The sequence below is a fragment of the Balaenoptera borealis genome (assembly GCF_965194805.1).
Source record: "Balaenoptera borealis genome assembly, chromosome: 19".
In the NCBI taxonomy this organism is placed as follows: Eukaryota; Metazoa; Chordata; class Mammalia; order Artiodactyla; family Balaenopteridae; genus Balaenoptera; species Balaenoptera borealis.
This window is the reverse complement of record NC_138878.1, coordinates 64,762,086-64,788,689: the sequence shown is the minus strand read 5'-3', so window position 1 is coordinate 64,788,689 and position 26,604 is coordinate 64,762,086. Positions and strand designations below refer to the sequence as shown.

General features: G+C 41.2%; 1 protein-coding gene across 1 annotated transcript; it reads right to left on the bottom strand.

Annotated features, from left to right (window-relative positions):
• Positions 1-2,673: 2,673 nt before the first annotated feature.
• On the bottom strand, positions 2,674-26,131 carry LOC309616553 (uncharacterized protein; the record flags this gene model as incomplete). Its single annotated transcript, XM_082367206.1, has 4 exons — positions 2,674-8,280; positions 12,549-12,675; positions 25,987-26,029; positions 26,127-26,131. 4 exons carry the CDS (start codon positions 26,129-26,131, stop codon positions 5,924-5,926), a joined length of 2,532 nt encoding a protein of 843 aa, XP_082223332.1. The 3' UTR covers positions 2,674-5,923.
• Positions 26,132-26,604: the final 473 nt, after the last annotated feature.

The following is a 26,604-nucleotide window of genomic DNA, read 5'->3' as shown; positions in this document are numbered from 1 at the left end:
GAGAGTCCACCCTGCACCTGGTGCTTTGCCTCAGGGGTGGCATCATGGAGCCTTCCCTCAGCAGCTCGCCCAGAAATACAACTGGGACAAGAGGACCTGCCCCACGTGTTATTCTTCCCTGCACCCCCATCCTGTCAACTGCCCCATGAAGAACTGTGGCCAGGCCAGCAACCTGTCCCAAGAAAAAGATCAAATAAGACCCGTCCACAGCCTTCTCCTTTGCCAGTGGGGCGGCCTCCTTCCCAAGCAGCAGGCATTTCATTTCACAACTTAGTATTATTAAGATTACTGGTCACGGGACTTCCCTGGTGGCACAGTGGATAAGACTCTGCGCTCCCAGTGCAGGGGGCCTGGGTTCGATCCCTGGTCAGGGAACTAGATCCTACATGCATGCCGCAACTAAGACCCGGCACAACCAAATAAACAAATAAATTAAAAAAAAAAAAAGATTACTGGTCACAGACAACATAACAAATGTAATAATAAAGAGAAAGTGTGAAATATTGAGAGAATTATCCAAATGTGACAGACACACAAAGTGACCAAATGTTGCTGGAAATATGGTGCCAAAGACTTGCTCCACACAGGATTGCCACAAACCTTCAGTTTAGGAGGGAAAAAAAAAACAACAACAGTATCTGTGAAGCTCAATAAAGCAAAGTGCAATAAAAACAATTATGCTTGTAATGACATAATAGGAAGTTACCATAACCACAATTACATATGAAGTCACTTAAAAATGGCAAGAGATGCAAAATTAAATACAGATGTTGAGTAGTTGAAGGATAGAAATAATTAGCCTTGTTAGTGTAGCAACTTGATTAAGAGATTTGTTTTTAAAGCTGGACAACATGGATTCAACTCCTGATTCAGTCACTTGCTGGGATGGAACTGAATCGGTCTAAATCTGTCTTTGTCCTAAAAGCCTTCATATGTGAAATGAAAGTAAACGTCAGTGCTTTTTTCAGACATGAAAATTCAGTAAGTTATTGGGCATAAAGCCTTAATAACAGTGACTCTTGAACTGTGAAAGAAAAGATAATACAAATCAAAATTAAGATCACTTATCCAAGGAAAACATTTTATTTTTGGTCAGGATCAAATTCTAAGTGGAGGATATCTGGTGTCAGTTGTCATGGTATGAGAAGCACAAATATTTTCTCTGCAGAATTCACTGATTCTGAACGTGAATACCAATCACTGCGAAGTGTCAGAATGGCTTCTAGATATTTGGCAATGGAGATTGTCTCCTTGTCAAAAACTATAGTTGGAATCTTGCGATCTTTGTTATTCATCCTTATAATTTCATTCAGTTTGTAACAGGGAAGAGTCAATCCTGACTCCATGTTGAATCTGTTTTACTTTAACCTTTGCTTCCTGTTGCATTTGTTCACTAAAAGGATACTGTCTATACACAACGGCCTACCTCGGGGAACCCTGCCCATCTGCCTGAATGTTAAACCAAAGCGCCTTTGTTCAGGGAAGAATCCTGACCCTGTCCACCTGTGGACGGCTGCAAGACAGAAGAAATTAACACATCCCCTCCCCGAGGCTGGCCATTCCAGGAGATATTTGCAAGACTTATGGCCTTTTTACTTTACTTCCCCACCTCCTCTGCCTCTCTTTTCTATAAAAGAAACTGGCATCCAAACCCCAGTAAGATGGTTTTTTTGGAGACACTAGTCTGCCATCTTCTCGGTCTGCCAGCTTTCCGAATAAAGTTGCTGTTCCTTGCCTCAACACCTTCCTCGTCTCCCGATTTACTGGCCTGTTGTGTGGCTAACAGAGCAAGCTTGGACTTGGTAACAAGTTCACTGTTTGTTCAACTCCACAAACTTGATTTTCAAACACCTGACCATAGCCAACTCCCAAGGTAAGATTTCACTTCACCATTTGGCCATTCCAGTTCTTCCATTTAACTGAACCCCTAAAAGAACACTCTTCTATCATGTTTATAGTGCCCCTACTTTGTACACATCATTGCGTTATGAGCATATTCATGTCACAAGAGTCCCCAAACAACCCACAGATTTATACATCCCTTGGTGTAAAATGGGAATATGTCTGGGAGGAAAAAATAATGCTAAACAAAAGGGGTATTTTAAAAATATATATATTACAGTAGAAAATAAACCATGTAGGGAATTCCTTGGTGGTCCAGTGGTTAGGACTCAGTGCTTCCACTCCACGGCCTGGGTTCATTCCCTGGTCGGGGAACTAAGATCCCACAAGCCATGCGGTGCTGCCAAAAAAACAAAACAAAACAAAAACAAACAAAAAAATCAAAAGAAAAGAAACCATGTAAACTATTGCTTAATACAATGATTATAATCAAAATTTTAATAGCCTTTGGATAACTGCTCTTCTGGTAAATTGCTTAGATTATCTAAATAACAGTTCCACGCATTAATTTTTATTAAACGAGGGTAAAAATATCTTAGGCAATTTATTTAAAGAGTATTTTACAAACTTTTTCAACAACCCTATTGAACAATGGAACATATGTCTGCTGCAGGGGGAAAACTGTAATGAATTATTAGCATGAATAGCATGAAGAAAAGTATGGTGAACTTCCCTGGTGGTCCAGTGGTTAAGAATCCGTCTTCCAATGCAGGGGACGTGAGTTCGAGAGCCCGCACACAGCAACCAAGAACCTGCGCTCCGCAACTAAGATCAACGCAGCCAAATAAATAAATAAATTTTTTTAAAAAAGGAAAACTATGGTGTATCCTAACCAAGAAATCAGGAGTAAACATTCAGTGTTTTATTAAAGAGTCTGACTCCATTTTTTGATGTTTGATTACTGACACCTTCTAAGTCTCACAACCTCTTCCTATCCTGCTTCTCTGGGCAAGCTGATAAGGAAGCCTGATGGATCCCTCCTGTGATGCAAACTGGAAGTTCAAACCATATGCATATCCTCCAACAAGCCTCAAATAGTGATCACATTAACAAACCAAGCCAGTGACCATTCCCTGTTGTCTCAAATCATTTTTTGAACAACTTAAAAGTCCCCCCTGTCCCCCTAGAAACCTGAATAATGTAACATACATTCTCATAACACTTCAACGTTAATATCAATCTAAATGACCTTTAGTGGGGTCCCACCTTTTCCCACTGAATGGCTACAAGTACAAATTAGCAACAACAAAAAATATTTGGGGAGTGAATGTATGAAATTTCAAGTTTATCTATCAAACAAAAAAATTCCCATTGTACATTGTTCATTTTTAAGAGAAAACTCATGAACATTGATATTTTCAAATTATTTCACTGAGTGATTCAAGCACAAAAGAGAGATTTATGATTTTTAAATTTTTTAATATTTTGCATATGTGTACTATATTTGTATTTTCCCGTCATGTAAATCAAGGTGCATGCCTTGGGTTTACCTTGGACACAATAAAGAACATGAAGAGCTACATTCATGTAATGCATACTCACGGATGTGCAGCAGGTTTCAGGGAATGTTCAAAAAAAAACAAAACAGTCCCAACGTGGAGTCGCTTGCCCCCAGGACAGCAAACCAAGACTTAACTTGCAGTTTCACCCCTCCCAGGAATGTGACCTTAAATCAATCACTCTGGAATTTCCTGAACAACACTACAGATGTAATCTACAGGATAAGATCTTTGCAATCCCTCCCCCTGCAAAAGGTCACCTTGCCAAAAATATTTTTTTCTTCTGGAAATATCTTTCTTATCCTGCCTGGTTTCTATTTACAAAAGATTTCCATTTTGTACAGCTGCTTTGAGCCCCTCTTTATTTATTGATACTAGATGGGATGCACACTGATTCACAAATCACTCAAGAAAGCCAGTTAGTTCTTTAAATTTACTTGGTTCAATTTTTGTTCTTTAATAGAAGGCAGAGTCTGAAACACACTCCTACGGTATTTTCACTATAGCCGCATAAATATTCTGGAGCAGAGTTTGCAGAGGATAAGTCAGATACAAATTATGAATATATAATCCATAAATTGTATGTTGTTTGATTCCATCAGGGAAAGAAATTGTTACAGATTCTTTCAACCCTGAGAGCCTGATGATGCAATGTTAGCTTCTGTTATAAAGTACTAAGGTGGAATAAAACTGTGTTGGTGGAAGAAACATGATTCATCCAGGGTTATGAAAAACGATTGATTTTATTAATTAAACACCTATTTTAATCGATTCAGAATTAAACCAACGCAAAATGTAATGGCAACAGTCAAATGTGAATCATACACATGCACATACTGTTTTTCTCTCAAGCTAACTGCTCTCTCTTCAATTTCCAAGAAGACTAATTTTTCATTGAACATACATATATACAACAGCTATTCCCATTCACTGGAAAAAGTGATCAGCTTTTCCTTTGTACTGTTTCTACCACATAATCAGTCCCTATGAACCTGTCACTCTCCTTCTGTGAAAAGCCCAGTTCCTTAATGTCCCTCCTGCTCTGTTCATGGCCAGCTGGTAGAGCATTCTGTGCTGTAACCCATAATGGCCTATCTACAGAAGGGCCTGAATATAGTTAAGCATGATTAGTCATGTCACAGTTTTACACTGTTCACTGCCACCCCCCAACTAATGCTAATTCACACACTACTGAATTTGGTAATAAAGGGTCCCACTTTTACCAGGCAACATGGATGTGGATGAACTATAGCTAATGAAGTCAGCCCCCTCATCTTATTCTTTCCCAAAGACCATTCTGAAAGGCCTGTAGTTAAGGCATAAAATCAACAGACTTCAAACTTCAGGTTGAAAGGCATTAAGAGCAACATAGCCTTTTCAAGAAAAGACAAATAATTAAATATTTATACACTGAAGGTAACGGGCCATTTCCACAAATGTCCTTCTTCCTGTCATACACGTCGTATGTTTTACCATACGTGACTTGTAATTATTCTGCTGTATGCAATATCTCAGATTAATCTCAAAGAACTAAAGACATTTGTTTCTAGTATGGATTCTCTGATACAGTCTGTTGTCAGAAGGGCTCAAAAATTTCCATATCATTATACCAAAGGTGTCGATACTTGATGAAAATCTTTACAACATTTCTTGCCACACACATTACATTTGTGTGGTTTCCCTCCAGGATAAATACTTTGATATCTAGTGATGAATAAGCAATAATTTGAAACCTTGCAATACTCACTGAATTTTTAAGTATGAAGTATTTGGTGAACACTCAGTTTAAGGCACAACACAAAAGCTTCGACACATTCATTACATCTGTAATGTCCTCTCCAGTATAGATTATCTGATGATTGGTGAGATGTGAGCCCTGAGTAAAGGTTTTTCCCATTCATGGCATTTGTGAGGTAGTCTCCAGAATGAATTCTTTGGTGAATGAATTTCTTCTCGAAAGGCCTGGTCATACTAAATACGTTTATCTGATTCTTTCCAGCGTGATTTTTCCAATGAAGCATAACATGTGGACACCTGCTAAAACCCTCACTTAAAGTCTCTCACCAGTATGGATTACCTGATGGTAAGGTAGGATTGAAAGTAAACTGAAGGATTTGCCACACATTATATTTGAAAGGTTTCTCTCCAGTATAAATTCTTCAGTGGATATTAAGGTATGAATTCTGACTAAAGACTTTGAGACATTCATTACATTTCTATGGTTTCTATCTAGCATGGATTATCCGATCGTAGGTAAGGCTTTGTCACATTGAAGACATCTGCATGACTTCTACCACTATGAATCTCCCATGAACTTAAAGTGTCAATTTTGAAGGAAGTCCTTCCCACCTATATTACATTAATATGGTTTCCCCTCTGTATTTATTACCTAATGTGTAGGGAGGGTTGAAATCTGAGTAAAGGCTTTTCAGCACTCAATATTTTTGAGAGGTTTCTCTACAGCATGTATTCTACAATGAGTTGCAAGTAGTGAATTCTGACTAAAGACCTTACCACACTAATTACATTTGTAAGGTTTTTTTTCCAGTATGTATTCTCTGATGCTTTGCAAGGGTTGGATTTTGACTAAATACCTTGCCACACTCATTACATTTGTAAGGTTTCTCTCCAGTATGAACCCTCTGATGAATCCTGAGGTGTGAATTTTGAGTAAACACCTTGCCACAGACATTACATTTATAAGGTCTCTCTCGAGTATGAATTCTCTTATGACCTGCAAGGTGTGAATTACGACGAAAGCCTTTGCCACAAAAATCACATTTATATGGTTTTGCTCCTGTGTGGATCATCTGATGTCGACTGAGGGCTGACTTATCGTTAAAGGTTTTGCCACACTCATTACATTTGTAAGGTTTCTCTCCAGTATGAATCCTCTGATGTCTTGCAAGATATGAATTTTGACTAAAGACTCTGCCACATACATCACACTTATGTAATTTCTCTTGTGTGTGGATTAACTGATGTCTACTGAGTTTCGATCTGTAATTAAAGGTCTTGCCACACTCATCACATTTGTAAGGTTTCTCTCCAGTATGATTTCTCTGATGAATTACAAGGTCTGAATTTCGACTATAAACTTTGCCACATACATCACATTTATATAACTTCTCTCCTGTATGGATTATCTGATGTCGAGTGAGGGTTGAGCTGTGATGAAAGGTTTTGCCACACTCATTACATTTGTAACATTTGTCTCCAGTATGAATTACCTGATGCCTTGCAAGGGCTGCTTTCTGACTAAAGACTTTGCCACACTCATTACATTTGTAAGGTTCCTCTCCAGTATGAATTCTCTGATGAAATGCAAGGACTGCTTTTTTAATAAAGACCTTACCACAGTCATTACATTTGTAAGGTTTCTCTCCAGAATGAATTCTATGATGTTTTGCAAGGTATGAACTTTGACTAAAGACTCTGCCACACACATCACATTTATATAATTTTCCTCCTTTATGAATTACCTGATGTTTCCTGAGATTCGAGCTATGATGAAAGATTTTGCCACACACATTACATTTGTAAGGGTCCTCTCCAGTATGAATTGCCTGATGACATGCAAGCGTTGCTTTTTGACTAAAGACCTGGCCACACTCATTACATTTGTAAGGCTTCTCTCCAGTATGAGTTCTCTGATGAATTGCAAGATTTGAATTTCGACTATAAACTTTGCCACACACATCACATTTATATAATTTCACTCCTTTATGGATTATCTGATGTCGAGTGAGGATTGAGCTGTGATAAAAGGTTTTACCACACTCATTACATTTGTAAGGTTTCTCTCCAGTATGAATTCTCCGATGACTTGCAAGGGTTCCTTTTCGACTAAAGACCTTCCCACACTCCTTACATTTGTAAGGTTTCTCTCCAGCATGAATTCTCTGATGAAGTGCAAGGATTGAATTTCGATTAAAGACTCTGCCACATACATCACATTTATATGGTTTTGCTCCTGTATGGATTCTCTGATGTCTTCTACGATTCGAGCTGTGATGAAACATTTTATCACACACATTACATTTGTAAGGTTTCTCTGCAGTATGAATTCTCTGATGAATTGCAAGGTATGCTTTTTGACTAAAGACTTTTTCACATATGTCACATTTATATAAATTCTCTTCTGTATGGATTACCTGATGTCCAGTGATGTGTGAGCCATGATTAAGGGTTTTGCCACACACGTTATATTTGTAAGATTTCTCTCCAGTATGCTTTCTCTGATGAACTGCAAGGTCTGAATTTTGACTAAAAACTTTGCCACATACATCACAATTATGTATTTTTTCTTCTGTATGGATGATCTGATGTCGAGTGCGGTTTGAGACCTGATGAAAGGTTTTGCCACACTCATTACATTTGTAAGGTTGTTCCCTGTGTGCCCTCTGGTCTTGTGTCCGTACTGAAGGATGCATAAAATCATTCCCATTTGTATCAGAAATGCTTGTTTGGACAACAGGAGAAATTGTCTGAAGTGGTGAAAATGAGGCACTAATGCTGATACTCTTGTCAGCTTGATTAAATTCATCAATTTTTTGTTCACTTTTAAATATATGCAGTTCATCCCGAAAGCTTGATGCAAGCCTATTTTCAATAGGCTTAATTCCTGCAACACTCCTTCCAAGTCCATCTCTCTTATCAGTAGGATTTTCATTATGGGACATAGGAGCTCCTTTGTAATTTCTTACCTCATCTCTCTGCTGAGACTCAAAGTCAGATATATTTTCCTGGATTTCCCTGAGGTAAAAATGTTTCATTTTATTCCTTTCATGTCTTCCCAACATCACTGTTTGTAATACTTCTCCTCTACCAGTGTTTACTTTTAGTTGTAATTTCTTGATCACGTGTATAGGCGAGATGTCTAGAAGATAAAAGAACCATAAGTAGCCTATTCATTTTAATTCATAAATAAATGCTTCATGTTACATACCTGATATTACACCAAAACTAACACTTATACCAAAGTTATTAACTTTCCAACACAGATCTTAAAATTTTTAGGAACACAAAAGGAATGATTCTTTACTAAAGAAAAAGTGATTAATTTTAGGGTACTGTACTTTCAAACAACCTATGCCAAAAATACTCACATAGGAATAACTTCTGTTAGCTATCAAAGAAAGTGTATATTTCCACCATGACGTGTAAGCACACACCAATTAACAGTAAACATACTGTTGTCTCATAACTGAGGAGAAAAATATATTACATTATGCATATATTCTGCATACCTATTATTCATAAATAATTGCTAAATAGCAGATAATATATTGTAACAGTCAGTAATAAAAGACTAGCGGGAATTCCCTGGTGGACCTGTGGTTAGGATGCTGCACTTTCACCACAGAGGGCCCAGGTTCAATCCCTGGTCAGGGAACTAAGATCCCACAAGCTGTGCAGCATGGCCAAAATAAAAGAAAAAAAGAAACTAGCATATTAATGAATAATCTAAATAAGTTGCAGATAGAATTGGGAAAAAAATATAGCATAGAGAAAATTAAGAATTTGATAAAACAACTTTTTAGAAAACAAAATATTTTTCTCAGTACCTCCTATAAAACTATGTACCCATGAAAAAGCATAAAACATCTAAAAGCCAATCATCTGTAAATCAAAATTAAATATTTATGAATAAAATATTCTCCATTTATATTTACAACCAATTAATGGAGCAATTCCCAACCTATGAAGTGCCCTTAAACATCCAGTTCATTGGCTCCAAAATATACATAACAAAGAGTGAGCAATTGGTAAATTTATTAACTACGGTCAGAAACGACATTGTTGAGAACAAATTGCAAAAAAGAAAAAAAAGCATACGATATAAAATGCAAAGGGATGTCAATAAACATGACAGACTATTAATATATCTTGATATACAAAATTACCTTTAGAGTCTTTACTAAAAACATGCACTATTCTAAGGCATCTAACAGTACTAATTTCCTTTAAATGGCTTGAAGAAACTTACCATAATTTTTCAAATTAGGACAGAAGACTCACAGTTTTATGTCATGATCCCAACTGACACAGAAAGTAGTGAGAGAATACTCCAATAAAGACGTTAAAAAAATAAAAATAAAAAAAATAAATAAATTTTAAAAATAAATAAAAAAAAAAAGAAAGTAGTGAGAGAAACAGGATTTGAACCTGGACCTACAGACTAAGACAACATAACTTAAGCATGACTACCCAGACAAGCAGTATAAATTACATATTACAGCAAATTCCAAGAGTTTAAAAAGAAAACTTCAAGGGAGATGCAAGAAGACGTGAGCTGTGTAACTATAAATGTTGTTCAGGCATCCCTCCTGGAAATGGTTTCTGGTTCATCATTGGAGATGTCACTCCACCTCATAAGCTCTCTCATTAAGATGCTTCAAAATTAGGTGTAGACGTAGAATGAACAATGGTGCACACACAGGTGACGAAAAATATGGCATCAACAACAATTTACTCAACAGTGTCACAAATATGGGGATGTGAACTTGGACACTTTTCTTAGGAGAAATACCTATACCATTTAACTGAGGCTGAAAGGGGATGGTCATTAGCATATATGAAACACTGTCACAGTGCCCTTGAGACATGCCTTTGTGTCATTCCACAAAACCAGAAAAAAGAATGTGGAAAGACTAATCAGCCAGGCTCTGATGGTATCCTGGAACATGCTGAACTCTCCACTAAATAGCTTGAAGTGGTGATTTTGTATGTGGCAGGAAAATGTTACAAGACATGAGGAAAAGTATTCTCTGTAAGAATTTTCTGTTACCCAGTAAACCCACTCCATAGAGAGTCCACCAGAAGTTGTCCATTAACTAAGGGTGGATTATCACAGCAAACAAACTAGAAAAATTTCAGAGCCTAGAACTATGTATTTCAAAAACAAAGTTATAGAGGCACAATCATACAAACTTAGAGGAGTACAAAGTCAGGAAGAGTATACATTTCCCAATTAGGTAGAGCAGTACAAGAGTGGAAAAATTGCAAGATATGTGTGTCAGATTCTGTAGGACCTTCAGATGGAACCATGAGCTTTACCCACAGATGCCAAAGTAAAACCCTGAAATATTCACATATTCACCTCATGAAAGATTGAGGATTAAAAAAAGGATCTCTCTGTCCATTATCTTTACAGTTTTCCTAAGTAAAAGTTACATAAGATCCATTCAAACTGGCTGTTACACACATCCTGCAGTTTGTGGCAAAAGCAGAACATAAAAAATGGCTGAGGGATCTGAACAAGCAGACAGGGCTTGAGACAGCTCCATGCAGGTTCTGAGGTGCCAGATGGAATAAGAGAGCAGCCAGTGTTTTCCCATCTTCTGATTACGTACCCTAAAAACATCAAATGTGGATGGAACTCGGCAAGGTTCAGGTATTGAGTCTGGAGGTATCAGCTCTTATCTATACGGACTGAGAACTGAGCTTCCAATAAAATTATGCCCTGAGGGAGAGATGAGTGGGCAAGAAACCCCAATAAAACAGCTCGCTTCGGACAACTGGCACTCAGTTGAGCAGGAGGCTTTGGGGTCACTGGGCAGCAGGGACTCACTGCCAGCCTGCCAGACTCCCGGCCCGGTCTTGATCCTCCTGGTGGGCATTTCTCTGCTCAGGGCCGCTGCCAGCCCGGGACTGGCAACCTTTTCTGCTGAACATCCCTAGGCAAGATACGAGTGCCAGGGAGGGGATGGGTTCCTCCCTCCACAAAGCGCCTCCTAGCCCATGCTGGGCATGTTCCAGGAATGGGAAGTGGCTTTCAACTTTCACCACAGGCCACCCTTAGCCAGCAGGAGCACACTGAGGAAATTTTACCATCATGTGCAATGCATGAGAAAGTTGACTGTTTTCCCCCCTGCTGCCAACACAACAAACAGACATCAATAAATGACACTCATAAAACATGGTACTATTAAAAAGAGAAATGAGGGGCTTCCCTGGTGGCGCAGTGGTGGAGAATCCGCCTGCCAATGCAGGGGACACGGGTTCGAGCCCTGGTCTGGGAAGATCCCACATGCCGCGGAGCAACTAAGCCCATGCGCCACAACTACTGAGCCTGCGCGTCTGGAGCCTGTGCTCCACAACAAGAGAGGCCGTGATAGTGAGAGGCCCGCGCACCGCGATGAAGTGGCCCCTGCTCGCCGCAACTGGAGAAAGCCCTCGCACAGAAACGAAGACCCAACACAGCAAAAATAAATAAATTAATTAATTTAAAAAAAAAAAAAAAAGAGAGAAACGAAAAGCAGCCAGCATCACGCTCCTCAAAGTCAAGCAACAACCAGTTCACGGGAGCCAGGTACGGAGTGCTGTAGATCACGATAAAGACTTTGCTTTAGTCTCTGTAGGAGCTGCAGCACCACTGGAGGGTGAAAGAATACATTTTACATGTTGAAAGAGTGGTAAGTTACAGAAAGAAAAACTTCCTCTGAGAGTTCATAATAATAAACAAACATCGGTATTCTCATAGAACTCTCCAACAAGAGTGTTCAGAGTTTCTCAAACACTATTAATAACGAGGCTTCCCCTCAGCCCTTCTGAGATCTGACCTATATTCAAACTTTGATACATCCCCAAAGGCATTCACCTCACTATCTACAGCCTAGGGCTCTTTCTCTTGCTACAAAGTGGGTAAAATATTCAGATGAGAAACAGAAATTCCTCCAATTAAGAACAAAGAAACATGATTTGCTGTGGATTTTCCAGAATCCTAGTTCTTTGTTCACCAGAGGATTGAGGACATTACCAATGGGTCTAGAAAAATATTGCAAAAATTCATCCACTACTTGCCTCCTTCTGAATACACAGGGAACAGTATAATATGCAGAAACATAGCTCTTTTCCTAGAACTCCATAATCAAAAGCCCATGGGTAGAAAATAGGAAAGTGGGTATATCAAAAGTTTGCCATAACTACATAAGCTCTGGAACAACCCCTGATGTATCATGAAGTGCGCAGATCATCGGAGGAAAAGGTAGGTTTATACTTCTGATGCCATATCATGAAGCGTTTCACGTCTGAGTCAACAGGGATTTCAGATCAGTCAAGGAAAACCGGCTCAAATGAGGCACACAGAGGAAATGAAAAGATAGCATGGGAAGATCCCTACTTCTAAAGGGAAGTTATCCTCACCCAGGGAGATCAGGTTCCTGTAGGTCTCCAACATCACGTCCCTGTACAAGGCTCGCTGAGCAGAGTCCAGGCATTCCCACTCCTCCTGAGAGAATTCTATGTCAATATCCTTGAATGTCAACTGTTCCTGAAATGAAAATACATTTCACCAAGGGGCCCTGAGGAGAGTTCTTATTTGCACACAAAATGACAAGAGGAGAGGGGTAAGGATGAATTCAGTTGAAGTATGTTTCTGACAAATCCACGTAAAGGTATTTAAAGCAAATTATCGGTCTCTAATTTTAATTTCTTATGCTTTTTCACGAGATTATGATATCCTCCAATTAATGTGGATTTTTCATTTTTGTGGAAAATATATGAAATACATACAAATAAAATTCAATAATGGATTGTCTATGCAGAAGTATTACATATTATATTTTACATACTGAGTGATATTCAATATCTAGATGAGCTATAGCATGAGTGGTGTCTTAAGTCCACAGTGGCTTTAAAAAAAAAAGTCAAAATCTTAAATTATGATGATGATGGCAACAGCAATGACTAATGGTGGTTGAATACTTCCTATATGCAAAAAACTACTCTAAAGGCTTTACAGATGTGAGCTTGTTATCAACCTAATAGCTCTTTAAAGTAAGATCTGTTCCCATCTTACAGAGGAGAAAAGTGTCAGAGACACTCTGAGAAACTCAACTGAGGTTATTTAAGAAGCTGAGAAATGACAGAGCAAGCACATGAACTAAGGTGGCTGGGCTCTGGAATTGAAGCTAAAGAAGCAGAAAATTTAGTAACAGAAAGAACAGTAAAAGTACACTGACAGAGAGTTCCCGCAGAAACCTTGAAAGGTCACTACAGATGTGGGCACACACAAAAATGTACATAAATGTTAGTAATATAATTACTATTTAAACTATTAAGGGAATTCCTTGGCAGTCCAGTGGTTAGGACTCTGCACTTTTAATTACCGAGCACCCAAGTTCAATCCCTGGTCATGGAACTAATACCCTGCAAGCTGAGCAGTGCGGCCAAAAAACATTTAAAAATTAAAAGAAAAAACAAAAAACATTAACAGGAGAGTGTAGAAAAAATTCAAGGCCATGGAATATATTTAAGATACCATCTCAACTGAAAAAGATATTTTATGTAGTAATAAAATCATGATGTCTTTTATCAAACCATGCACTTGAACATTCATAAACTCTTGGATAAATATGTAAACACACAATTAACTGAAATGAGAGTTGTCTCTGGACATATTTTTGCATCATTTTTTTCATCATCAATTTTATTCAAGTGAATTTCAGCATCTTTGGGACAATGAAAACGTATCAGCTATAGTAAATGGTACTAACATGAAAAAACAGGATACTTTAACTCTGATCTCTATAGATACCTATATTCAAAAATATAAATAAAATTTTATCCACTAAAATTGACATATGAAGGTATTAATAAATACAAAACAGAGTTAACAAGAACATTTCACCATACACCATAATCAAAAGAAAACACTTGATGCATTTCCTCTGTAACTACCCTGGAGTGAAGGGGGCTGGCTAGGTCTCCGGCCTTTTGCCACAGTACGATGTGCCTGAGTAGAGGCAACTAGAAGAAATAACAGGAAAAATAGAGAACAAGGGTGAGAAAAACAGAGAAAATGTGTCAGAGAGTTGGAACAGTTAACGTTCACAAATCTGAGGAGATGGACAGGCAAAAAGTTAAAGGATGGAAAAAGATATTCCGTCCTAAAGAGAGCACAGGTGACTATATTATACCATACAAAATAAAGACAAAAGCTGACATGAAACAAAGGATATTATGTAATGATATAAGGTACAAATCACCAAGAAGATATAAAAATTATAAATACATATACATATAACATTAGAGCTCCCCCCAAAATGAAGTAAACGTTAATAGAGATAAAGAGAGAAATAGACAGCAGCACAATATTAGCATGAGACTTCAACATCCTAGTTTTACCTACAGACAGAAACAAAACGAAGATCAATAAGGAAACAGAGGACTTAAACAACAATATAGGACAACTGTACCTAAGAGACATGTACAGAACACTCCACCCAATGACAGTAGAAAACACATCCTTCTAGAGCACACATGAAACATTTTCCAGGAAAGATTACATCTTAGGCCACAAAACAAGTCTTAACAAATTTAAGAAGATTGAGATCATAAAAAGTATCTTCTCCAACCACAATGAAAAGATACTAGAAATAAAGAGCAGAGGGAAAACAGGAAAATCCCCCAAATGAGGAAATTAAACAGCCCATTCTTTTTTTTTTTTTTTAATAATTAATTAATTACTTTATTTATTTATTTATTTATGGTTGTGTTGGGTCTTCGTTTCTGTGCGAGGGCTTTCTCTAGTTGTGGCAAGTGGGGGCCACTCTTCATCGCAGTGCACGGGCCTCTCACTATCGCGGCCTCTCTTCTTGCGGAGCACAGGCTCCAGACGCGCAGGCTCAGTAATTGTGGCTCACGGGCGTAGTTGCTCTGCGGCATGTGGGATCTTCCCAGACCAGGGCTCGAACCCATGTCCTCTGCACTGGCAGGCAGACCCTCAACCACTGCGCCACCAGGGAAGCCCCAACAGCCCATTCTTAAAGAAGCAATGGGTCAAAGAAGAAATCACAAGGAAATTTTAAAAATATTGGAATGAGAATAAAAACGCAACATACTAAAATTTATAACATGCAGTCAAAGCTGCATTAAAACAAGAGTCAACGACTTCCCTGGCAGTCCGGTGGTTAAGACTCTGCACTTCCATTGTAGGGGAAGTGGGTTCGATCCCTTGACAGGGAACTAAGATCCCACGTGCTGCATGTCATGGCCTTAAAAAAAAGTCTACAATGCTAAATGCTTACAACAAAAGAGGGAAAAGCGGGACCTCCCTGGCGGTCCAGTGGTTAATACTCCATGCTTCCACTGCAGGGGGCATGAGTTTGATCTCTGGAAGGGGAACTAAGATCCTGTATGGCGCACAGCATGGCCAAAAAAATAAAATAAAATAAAATATTTTTAAAAAGGGAAAAGATGTCTACGCTGCTGTTCAAGAAAGTACTGAACGTCCTAGCTAGAGCCATTAGACAAGACAAAGAAATCAAAGATATGAAAACTGAAAAAGAAGTTAAAATTGGTTTTTTGCAGGTGACAAGGTTTTATATATACAAAACAAAAAAATTCCACAAAAAAACGACTACTTCAAAAGAAAACTTTACAAAAGTTGCAGCATAAAAACATCAGCACACAAAAATCAGTTGCATTTCTATACACAATGAATATCAAAAAAAATTAGAAAACAATGCTATTTACTATAGCATCAAAAGAGATAGAATACTTAGCAAAGGAGGTAAAAGACTCGTACACTGAACACTGCTAAACGTTGCTAAAAGAAATCCATGCAGATACAAATAAATTAAAAGACACCCTGTACTCATGGAATGGAAGACTTATGAATCTTTTTTTTTAATTTTTTTTTTAAATTTATTTATTTATTTATTTATTTATTTATGGCTGTGTTGGGTCTTCATTTCTGTGCGAGGGCTTTCTCTAGTTGCGGCAAGCGGGGGCCACTCTTCATCGCGGTGCGCGGGCCTCTCACTATCGCGGGCTCTCTTGTTGCGGAGCACAGGCTCCAGACGCGCAGGCTCAGCAATTGTGGCTCACGGGCCCAGTTGCTCCGCGGCACGTGGGATCTTCCCAGACCAGGGCTCGAACCCGTGTCCCCTGCATTGGCAGGCAGATTCTCAACCACTGCACCACCAGGGAAGCCCAAGACTTATGAATCTTAAAATGACAGTATTACCCAAAGTGTTCTATAAATGCAATAGAATCCCTATTAAACTTTCAATGGCAATTTTTGCAGTCATAGAAAACATAATGCTAAAATTCATAGGGAATCTCAAGGGACCCCAAAAAGCCAAAATACTCTTGGAAAAGAAGATGGAGGCCATCATTTTTAGATTTCAAAACATATTACAAAGTAATCAAGATGATGTGGTACTGGCAGAAACGCAGATACATAAAACAATGGAGCAGATCAGAACACCAGAAATACTCCTTGGTATACATGAAAAATGTACTGACACGGATGCCAAGACTGTACAACGGGGAAAGGAGAGTCTCAGTAACAAATGGTGTTAAGAACCTAGACATCTACCAGCAAAAGAATGAAGCTGGAACACTGCCTGCATCAAAGGTAGACACTGTGTGTCAAAGGATGCAATCCAAAGAGTGAAAAGACAATTTCTGAGGAATGGAGGTATGAAAGTGATTTAAAGAATTTCCAACTGTCAGAGATTTAGGCTGATTTCATAGTTTAAATTCGATGATGGACTAAACCACATTCTACCACTGATGTCTGTCTCTGAACTGACCATTTCCAGTCCGTATTATTAAGATTTTGAAGTCAGCTACATTTAGTTTCAATTGCCTTAGAAAAAGCCAGAACAAATTTCTCCTAATTGGTCTGATATCCAGATTTTACCAGGTATTGTGCATATTAAGACCTGACTTCTACATGCAGCTTTTTTTTTTTATAACATCTTTATTGGAGTATAATTGCTTTACAATGGTGTGTTAGTTTCTGCTTTATAACAAAATGAACCACCTATACATATATATATATCCCCATATCTCCTCCTGCTTGTGTCTCCCTCCCACCCTCCTACATGCAGCTTCTTTATCCCGGTTTATAGAGAGTGGACACTGCATCCACATGGGACCCCGAAACAATTCCTGCTGCCCAACAGCTCTGACACCACGTCTCCAATCCTGTCCAGCACTACGCCCAGTGGAAACCACTGGCTCTCATCATCCAGATCACTCTGTCATAGGGAAATGAAATCTAAGAGGAGCTGACAGGGACTGAGGGAAGGCTCTTGATGACTGTGAAAGTACAAGTGTCAACCAGGATACTTCAGAGTCAGACAAGATTAGCGAGTCCAAAGAAGGGCATTTCAGAAAGAACAGACTGAGAATCAAATGAAAATATGACTTTACCTGAGAAACAGCCATTCCTGACTCCCTTTCTTTCCTCCCCCTCCTCTTCCGGGCTTCTTCCTCAGGCAACATGAGTCTTTAGAGGACAATCCTGAAAGATGAAAACATGCTTAGAATCAAAAGACCCCATTCCCATACCACAACCATAAACAGAAGGAAGATCTCTCCATGGGGAACAGACAGTCCCCTGCTGCCCACTGTCCCAGGAGGGGCTCAGGACAGTAAACTCCCACACAGAGACCAACAGGAGAGTTTTCCCACCCTTTCTTCAGATCTCGCTCCCCTCCTGGTGAGGCCCTCACGTACACAGCAGCAGTGGGCACCTCAGCTGGACCCGACGACCCCCTGCAGGTCACAGACCAGCCCTGATCCATCCCCACACAGAGCAGAGCCCCCTCAGCCTCAGCCCAGATCTCAGCCCTCAGGAACGGGGGGACCCAGAGTCACGATGCTCAGTGATGGATACAGAATGGAATCACCTCGGACACTTTAAATACTATTGAGGCTGGATCTCATACCAACTATATGAAGGGAAATCTCTGGTCAGAGGGTACAAAACATGTCAATACAAAACGCCTCAACAATCTAACGTGAAGCCTGGGTTGAGCGGCGCTCAGAGCAGGCAAGCCCAGCACAGCCAGCACTTTAGTTTTCTTCTGCAGCTTTACTGAGGTACAGGTGATAAATAACAATGCTGTCCATGTGAGGCACACAATGTGATTATCTTACAGATGTACACACTGTGTAGTAATTATCACAATAAAGTAATTTACCCTTCCATCAACTCACAATTACCCATGTGTGTCTGTGTGGTGAGAACATTTAAGTTTCACTCTCTCAGCAAATTCCAAGTATATAGTAACAGAGTATTAACTACAGTCAGCATACTGTACATTAGATGTCCATGCTGTACTTATTCATTTCACAACTGAACTATTTGTAACCTTTGGCCAACATCTCCCCAACTGCCCTACCACCCAAGTCCTCATAACAACCTTTATACTCTATGGCTCTATGAGTTTGACATTTCTAGTTTCCATATAAAATGTGTGTCTTCTTCAACCGAAATTATGTCAGAAATAATAATAGTAATGCCAGAATGTCATAATAATAATTTATGGCTGATATAAATTTCTATACACACTCATTTGTCAACAGACATTTTGGTTCTTTCTACATCTAGACTGTTGGGAATAATGCAATAATGCTCATTGGAGTGCAAATATTTCTTTTACTGGAATGATTTTGTTTCCTTTGGATATCTAGTCACAGGTGGGTTTCACAGATTGTGTGCCTGTTCTTTGTTTAATTTATAGAGGAAACTCCGTATCACTTTCACTAAGAGCTAAACCAATTACATTCCCAACAACAAAGCATAAGGGCTCCCTGTTCTCTGTACCGTGTGTGTGTGCATACGTGTGTGTGCACGCGCATGTTTGGTTGAGACAGGTAGGGAGAGGACAGTAGAAGAACCAATACTGGCCCGGGAGCAAGAAAGTAGCAGCTACATTTTCCCAAGGATGTGTCTCTGGAATGCAGATCACTGTGGTGTTGCTGGCCCTCTGATTCTTGGAACAATCTTTCCTACATCAAAGAACTTAATGGCCCTTCTCAAGTTGTGCCCACAGACACATACCTACCAGAACCTCTCTAATGAAAACGTTCTGCCATTTGAAGCTTACTACTCATAATTTCCCTTCTGGGCTCAAGTAAACTTACAAAATCTCATAAATCCAACACACTCTCCATATGACCCATATTCACTCATCCTGCTATAAAATACCAGAAAACATTCCAAACTCTAATAAATCATGCCCGAGGGCAAAATACATATGAGACACTCAAGGAACCACCAGACACAAAACACCGTATTTTTATTCACAGTGGCCACAGACCAAACACTGATCTCATAAAGCTATATATAAAAGAAAGATGTTTCCAATGATGCACATGCCCCAATGAGAACCTGTAACCAAGAAGGACCCTTTGGGGACTTCCCAGAACAGAGACCCCCCCTCCTCGATGCTCTCTGCCTGCCTTTTGTCTGTAGAAAACTTTAGTCAAAGAAAAAATTTAATCATAGAAGTGAGAAAATGCAGAAAGAAAGGAAAACAGTCAAGCAAGACAAAATAAGAATACTTTAACCATTAAACAACGTCAATGACCTTTAGTTCCTCCTCAAGGACTATAGATTAACATTCTGAGCCCTGTCCTTTGAGCTGTTTTGCAGATACTGAAACCCCCACCAGGTGAAAAAAGTTAACTGTATGCTGCCCATAAGGACATAGACCCCAGACTGGTTAGAACCAGAAGGTTGATGATGTTGACTCCCACTTACCTCACCAAGCCATCAGAAGAATGTCCACGAGCTGTTCACGCACCCCACAATGTCCCTCCCTCATCCTGTCTTTAAAAGTCTTTGGGGCTTCCCTGGTGGTGCAGTGGTTAAGAATCCTCCTGCCTCAGACTTCCCTGGTGGTCCAGCGGTTAAGACTCTGCGCTCCCAATGCAGGGGACCCAGGTTCAATCCCTGGTCAGGGAACTAGATCCCGTATGCAGCAACTAAAGACCCAGCACAGCCAAATAAATAAATAAATAAACAAAAATTAAAAAAAAAAAAAAGAATCCGCCTGCCAATACGGGGGACACGGGTTTGAGCCCTGGTCTGGGAAGATCCCACATGCTGCAGAGCAACTAAGCCCGTGCACCACAACTACTGAGCCTGTGCTCTAGAGCCTGTGAGCCACAACTACTGAGCCCGCGAGCCACAACTACTGAAGCCCGTGCACCTACAGCCCGTGCTCTGCAACAAGAGAAGCCACTGCAATGAGAAGCCCATGCGCCACAATGAAGAGCAGCCCCCGCTCACCACAACCAGAGAAAAGCCCGCGCACAGCAACAAAGACCCAACACAGCAAAAAATTAAATAAATTAAATTTAAAAATTAAATAAATAATAAATAAATAAATAAATAAATAAATAAAAGGGCACAGCCCCTCCTCAGGGTTTAAAAAAAAAAAAAATTTCCCTGAAAGCCTTCAGGGAGTTCAGGCCTTTTAAAGCACAAGCTACCTGGACTCCTTGCTTGGCACCCTACGATAAACGCTGCACTTTCCTTCACCACAACCTGGTGTCAATAGATTGGCTTCACTGCACGCAAGCAAGGGGACTCAAGTTTGGTTCGGTAACAAACCCAACATCTTCCAGGAAAACATTCCAAATTCTCTTTTGTATCTTTCACAGTGGATCTGAAACTTTCTTCATCTGCAATCCCAAATACTAAATAACACTGAAGTATCCTGAATCCCTCCTGTGACAGTGGGCAAATGATCTCTGCAATATTCCCTGTATTACTACTCTAAAAATTGCATGATGATTCTTAACCTCCATAACACCCAAGTCGCCTGTGGAACAGATGCTGTGGGGCACCCTCTTGAGTCATCACCTAAGGACAAGGCACCCATCTTCCTGCACCCAAAGATCCCTGTGCACTCAGCTCAGGCCACACTTTTAACCACAATGGAGGAAAATGTTTCTCTTTGCCTAAATCCACTGTCTTCATTCCTCCTCAGGTAGGATCATGAAATACCAGATTAAACCAACGCATGTAAACCTCAGTGTCAGCAGCTAGGTCCCAGGGAACCTGAGCTAAGACACTGTGGCACCTCAAACCATGCAATGCACCCACAACTACCCATAAACCCAATTCCAGGTGCTCCAGCCAGAACTGAGACACCCTTTGCCAGCAGTTCCACACACCCCTTGACCCCACAAGGGACAAATGCAAATACCATTCACTGGGCTCATCTTGAAGCTCCCACTTGCTGCCATATCCCTCCTGCAGACCACTATAGGCTCCCCTCTTATTCCCCATTTTTCTACCTCTTCTCCATGCACTCATGGGAAAACAGGGCTAAAAGGCTAAGGACTGCTCAGCAAAGGAGTTGCAACAGGAATATTCACAAGCTACCTCCCAAAGAACACTGGGCATTCACTTGACCTTCAGTATGAAGGTCAAAAATTGGCCCCCAGGATTCTTGTCTCCTGTTCTCCACACTCACAGGCAATTAAAAAATACCCTAGCTGTCTGAGGGGGGGCTCCTTCATGCCCCATTAGGTTCCAGACTTCTGCCCACCCTTAGCACAGTGAAATCACTACCCCTGACTCTGAGCAGACGAACTGCTGGAAGGCAAAGCTCCTGTCCAAGGTGGCAACTGGCCCCTGGATGGGCACAGCCTGGTACACCTGGGGGCTACAGCAGGGCAGTGACACGGCACACTGAACGTGGGGACACCTCAGCACACTGCATGAGGACGCCAATTCTGTATGGCTTTTCAGGACTCCCTACATCTTTTGGCTCTTATTTTGAGTTATTAAGTAGCCACATGGGGTAAGGATCAATTACAGTTGAAATATTCAAAACAAACATGGGAACCATCCTTATCACCTACCCTGTTCACCTGGTCTTCCCTGAGGGTTATTTAGCCCAACCCACAGTCTTAGCATCTAAACCCATCCCCACAGGGAGATGCTGCAGCCATCCTGAAAGGAAGAGAAGCACTGTACTCCTTCAACGGAGGGAGAACAAGAAAGACTCCAAACCAATAGAAAATGGCATTTCTTGGGGGTGGGGGATGAATTGGGAGACTGGGATTGACATATATACACTACTATACATATAATAGATAACTAATAAGAACCTGCTGTATAAAAATTACATAAATAAAATAAAATTCAAAAAAAAAAGAAAAGAAAAGAAAATGGCATTTCTGATGACAGTGACTGATACAGAGGCAATAAAACCTGGTCAACGTGACAGAGATTGTCCGGAAGGGATGGAGAGACCTCTCTGAGCCTAATCCCGAAGTAGCACAAAGGGCCTGAGCCACTGGGATTTAAAGGCAGAAGGTAAGAACAGGAACTAAGATTTGAGAGAGAAACGGTTTTGGTGTTTGGGAACACCAAAAGGTGAATGGGACTCGGGTAAAGTGAACCATGGGAAAAGGGCCAGATCCCAGGACGAGGCAGGAGACATTAGCGGGGCCCTGAGGATGACACAGGGATGTGTAGCAACAGAGAGGAGTTCGGATATTGTCCTGAGGACAAATAAGAGCCAGTGGGGGTCTGAGTGCCAGAATTGATATAAACTCTCTTCAAATTTACACTTAACGCAGAAAAATACATCTGACTATGGTCACTTCTACTCTGACCCTATGTTCTTGTCTCCATTCTAGCATTTTGCTTGTTTTTCATTCTGGGAAGACAGGGACCCATTCAAATTTCTAAAAAGAACTGGACACTCCTCTATAAAAAGAACTGCCACGGGCTTCCCTGGTGGTGCAGTGGTTGAGAATCTGCCTGCCAATGCAGGGGACACGGGTTCGAGCCCTGGTCTGGGAGGATCCCACATGCCGCGGAGCAACTAGGCCCGTGAGCCACAACTACTGAGCCTGCGCGTCTGGAGCCTGTGCTCCGCAACAAGAGAGGCCGCGACAGTGAGAGGCCCGCGCACCGCGATGAGGAGTGGCCCCGCTTGCCGCAACTAGAGAAAGCCCTCGCACAGAACCGAAGACCCAACACAGACAAAAATAAATAAATAAATAAATTAAAAAAAAAAAAAAAGAATCATGTGTCTGAAAAGCAGTGACCTCAATTTAAAAAAAAAAGAAAAAAAAAAGAACTGCCACACACAGACACAGACACAATTTGGCCAATCATTTCAGGGCTCAGAGTTACCCAGGCTGAGAGTTTCTGGTCTAGTCTCTCATCTCCATGTTACAAGTGGGCTCCCTGAGGCCCAGAAGGGAGATACGTATGAGAAAGTCCGGGTTGAGTGAACAGAATTAGGTGGAACTGAATCCTGAAGGGGGATCCAGAAGGGCCAGTGGGCAGAGTTTGTCCTTATCATCCTTCCAACCTAAAACACCAGGACCATCTTTCATTTGCCTCAGCAAAGGAACCTTCTTTTTCAAGGTCTGATCTGGTACCAAGCATTTAGTTCTTCTTTTCCAGAAGACTGCAGTAAAATCTTTTAAACATGCAGATTTGCAAAAATATACCACTGGTGAAGAAAACACTGGAAAGAGTCAGGTTAGAAATCAGCTCTGAGCAAACTTCATCATGAATAGAGGGGCTCTGACGGAAGAAGGTTCCAAGTCACTACACCCAATCCTTCAATGTTTGTAGAGAACAGTCAAGAGGGACCTGAGGGAAGCAACTTCCTATCACCTCATAGCTCACCAACTTAACAGATCAAATACAACGGAAAAAAACTGAATATTAGACTAACTGGTTAAACTAGGTTTTGACTGTTAATATAAAAGATGATTGACATCTTTTTTTTTTTTTGATTGACATCTTAACATCATCTTAATTCATCACAACAGTCTAAAATTATTTACTAGTTCCCAAAGAACGTTTTCAATACACAAGATAAAGAGGACACAGGAGGCAGGCCTCAAACAGACCTTAAACACATTTTAAAAAGAAGTATTTTGTGAATTTTTTTAAATCTAAAATTCTGGTGTGAAAGTTAAAAAAAATGAGAATATATCATATTTAGAAAAGAATTGCATGAGTTGATTACACAGGACCACCAAAGCTGATTTCAGAAGTTTATAATTACTTACAGAGAAGTAGAAATTTAATGCACCAAGATTTATTCCAAGCTACAAAAAGAATTAAATGTAAAAAAAATGAAAAAAAAAAAGGAAGAGAAAAAAGTGAATCCATTAGAAAAAAACTCACTTTTAATATTCCTTCAAAGAGGCACCATGCAGTAACAGAGTCAGTCATTTCTTGCCCCACTTCTCTTCCCTGTGCTCTATCTCATGCCAGGAAAAGGAAAGGGGGTGACCCACAGCTGTCTTGAGTCAAGTCACTGCCCCCTGGCTGAATAGGGACTGGAGATGGAAGTTATCTTCTGATACAAATAACTGCAAAATGCACAAACCTTATAAGAAAGTTTTCCAATTCTCACGCTCATCTGCATAATTTAAGCCAACAAATTTTAAATTTACTACATTCTGAAACCACAGATCATACATCACAGCTTAATCATCCACATCCAAACAACTCACCACCCACCTGGATCCCGTTTCCGCTCTACCTGCACTACTAGGTGTTTCCATTTCATTCTGTTTATTCGTCTCCCTATATCATCTCTGTCTGTGTCTCTCTTTTTGCTCCCCTCCGCTCTCCTGCTGCTCCTGCCCTCCTCCCTATTTCCTCCCTCACACCTGGCCTGCCCCACTCTGCGACCTGTTCCCCCTCTTGATGCTCTTTCTTCCCCCACCTCTGCTCCCTCTCTACCCTCCGGGTTACACCCCTTCTGTCCGTGATACACTCCCTCCCTCCTCACTCTCTGGCACCCCAGGTGGCTATGGTTCCCTGGTGTTCTTCTTTCTTTCTCCGCTGTTCTCTCTCCCAGCACCATGATGCTCTAAAGACCATGGTTCCACCTCATTTACCCTCTCCCCCCGCTCTCTGTGTGAAGGGCCTCTTCACTGTTGCCTCCCTTCCTACCGCTGAATCAGGGTCCCTCTATGTTTTTCTCTAAACTGTGGAAAACCCTCTGTATAATTCACTTCTTTACTTTATCCACCTGTTACTTGCAAGGCTTAGTCTCTTTCATTTTATTGTCTCTTTACAAGTCCCTAAGCCAATCCTCTACGTCTCTATTGGTTCGCCCTCATTCTTTTCTCATCTCAGTTTTTCTATTCCCCTCTCAGTCGCTCTCTGTCTCAGCTTCTCCTGGTCCCCCTCGCCCACGAATATACAGGGATGGCGACTGAATAAGATGCCCGCCTACTGGAAAAACACATTTTCCAGCGGGGAGACCGAAGAACATTGGGTGTCACACGTCCGGCCCAGGTTACCTCCTCCTACGCGGGGTGAGGGGAAGGGCTGACTACGAAGGGGAGGCCAGAGAAGCAGAAGGACCGGCCTGAGGAGACGCGAGGACAGAGAGGCTGGGAGGGAGGGAGGGGGTCTCAGGAGAGGGGCGGGCTCTCCAGAATCCCAGGACCGGGGAGAGGACGCGGCCTGTCCCGGAGCGGGGCGGCCGGCGCTGCCCTCCAGGGGCCGAGGGAGCGAGGCTGCGCAGCCGCGAATCCACCTCGCGGAAGAGGGCTTTACAGGGGGAGGGCGGAGGCAGTAAAGGGCTTTATGAAGGAAAAAGAAGCGAAAGGCGGGGTCTACCTGGACCTAAGGCAGAAAAGCCAAGGGCTCCGGGACCCACCTCAGAGCGATTTCAAACCCAAAGGAAAACACCAGACCTGTGACGGCGACGTCTGGATTTACTGGGGGCGGAAGGCCGGGTGCCGGCATTTTAGGTCTGTAGTGACTCCCAAGACGCTGAGGGTGGGGTATGGTGGACGACGCAGCACAAATTTACACTACAAAGGGGTAACTTACCTCCTGTAGCTCGAGCTCCACGCCGAGCTCTCTGCTTCCGGTTCTGGAAGAAACTGCGCACGCGCAGAGTTAGAGGCAGGGCTTCCGGGGGCGGGAACTGAGTGGAGCGCGACCGCGAGGGGCGGGGCAAGGGAGCTTACGTCATCGCGGAGATCGCCAGGGGCGTAGTAAGGGGCTGAGGTATGTTACTTCCCGGCGTTTTGAAAGTGCCGATTTTAAGTTACTATCCAGAAGTTTTATGATAAAAGCTTTACCGATGTGTGGGCCACTGATGTCGGAAAACTAACGTTTCCTCCTAACAAGTTGAAACGGCTTCAATAAAAAGCTGTTTTTCCCAGCGGTTTGCTCGCATGCCCTGTTCCAGAGGCTCAAGCAATTCAGAGCTTGGGAATGTGGGTCTCCAAGTGGTAGCTGTGGGGCAGTGGTTGGATCTGGGAACATTTCCTGCAGTTAGAATTAATTGAAGCAGTTTGAGGAAACAAAAGCTAGGTTTGTCTCTGTATTACAAACTAGAATGAGAAATACAAAATTCTCCCTAGGTAGAATGTTCCATTTCATACTGACATCCTGCAGAAGCGCTCTTCCGTTTCTATTCCTCATTCAGCCCGGAGACCAAAT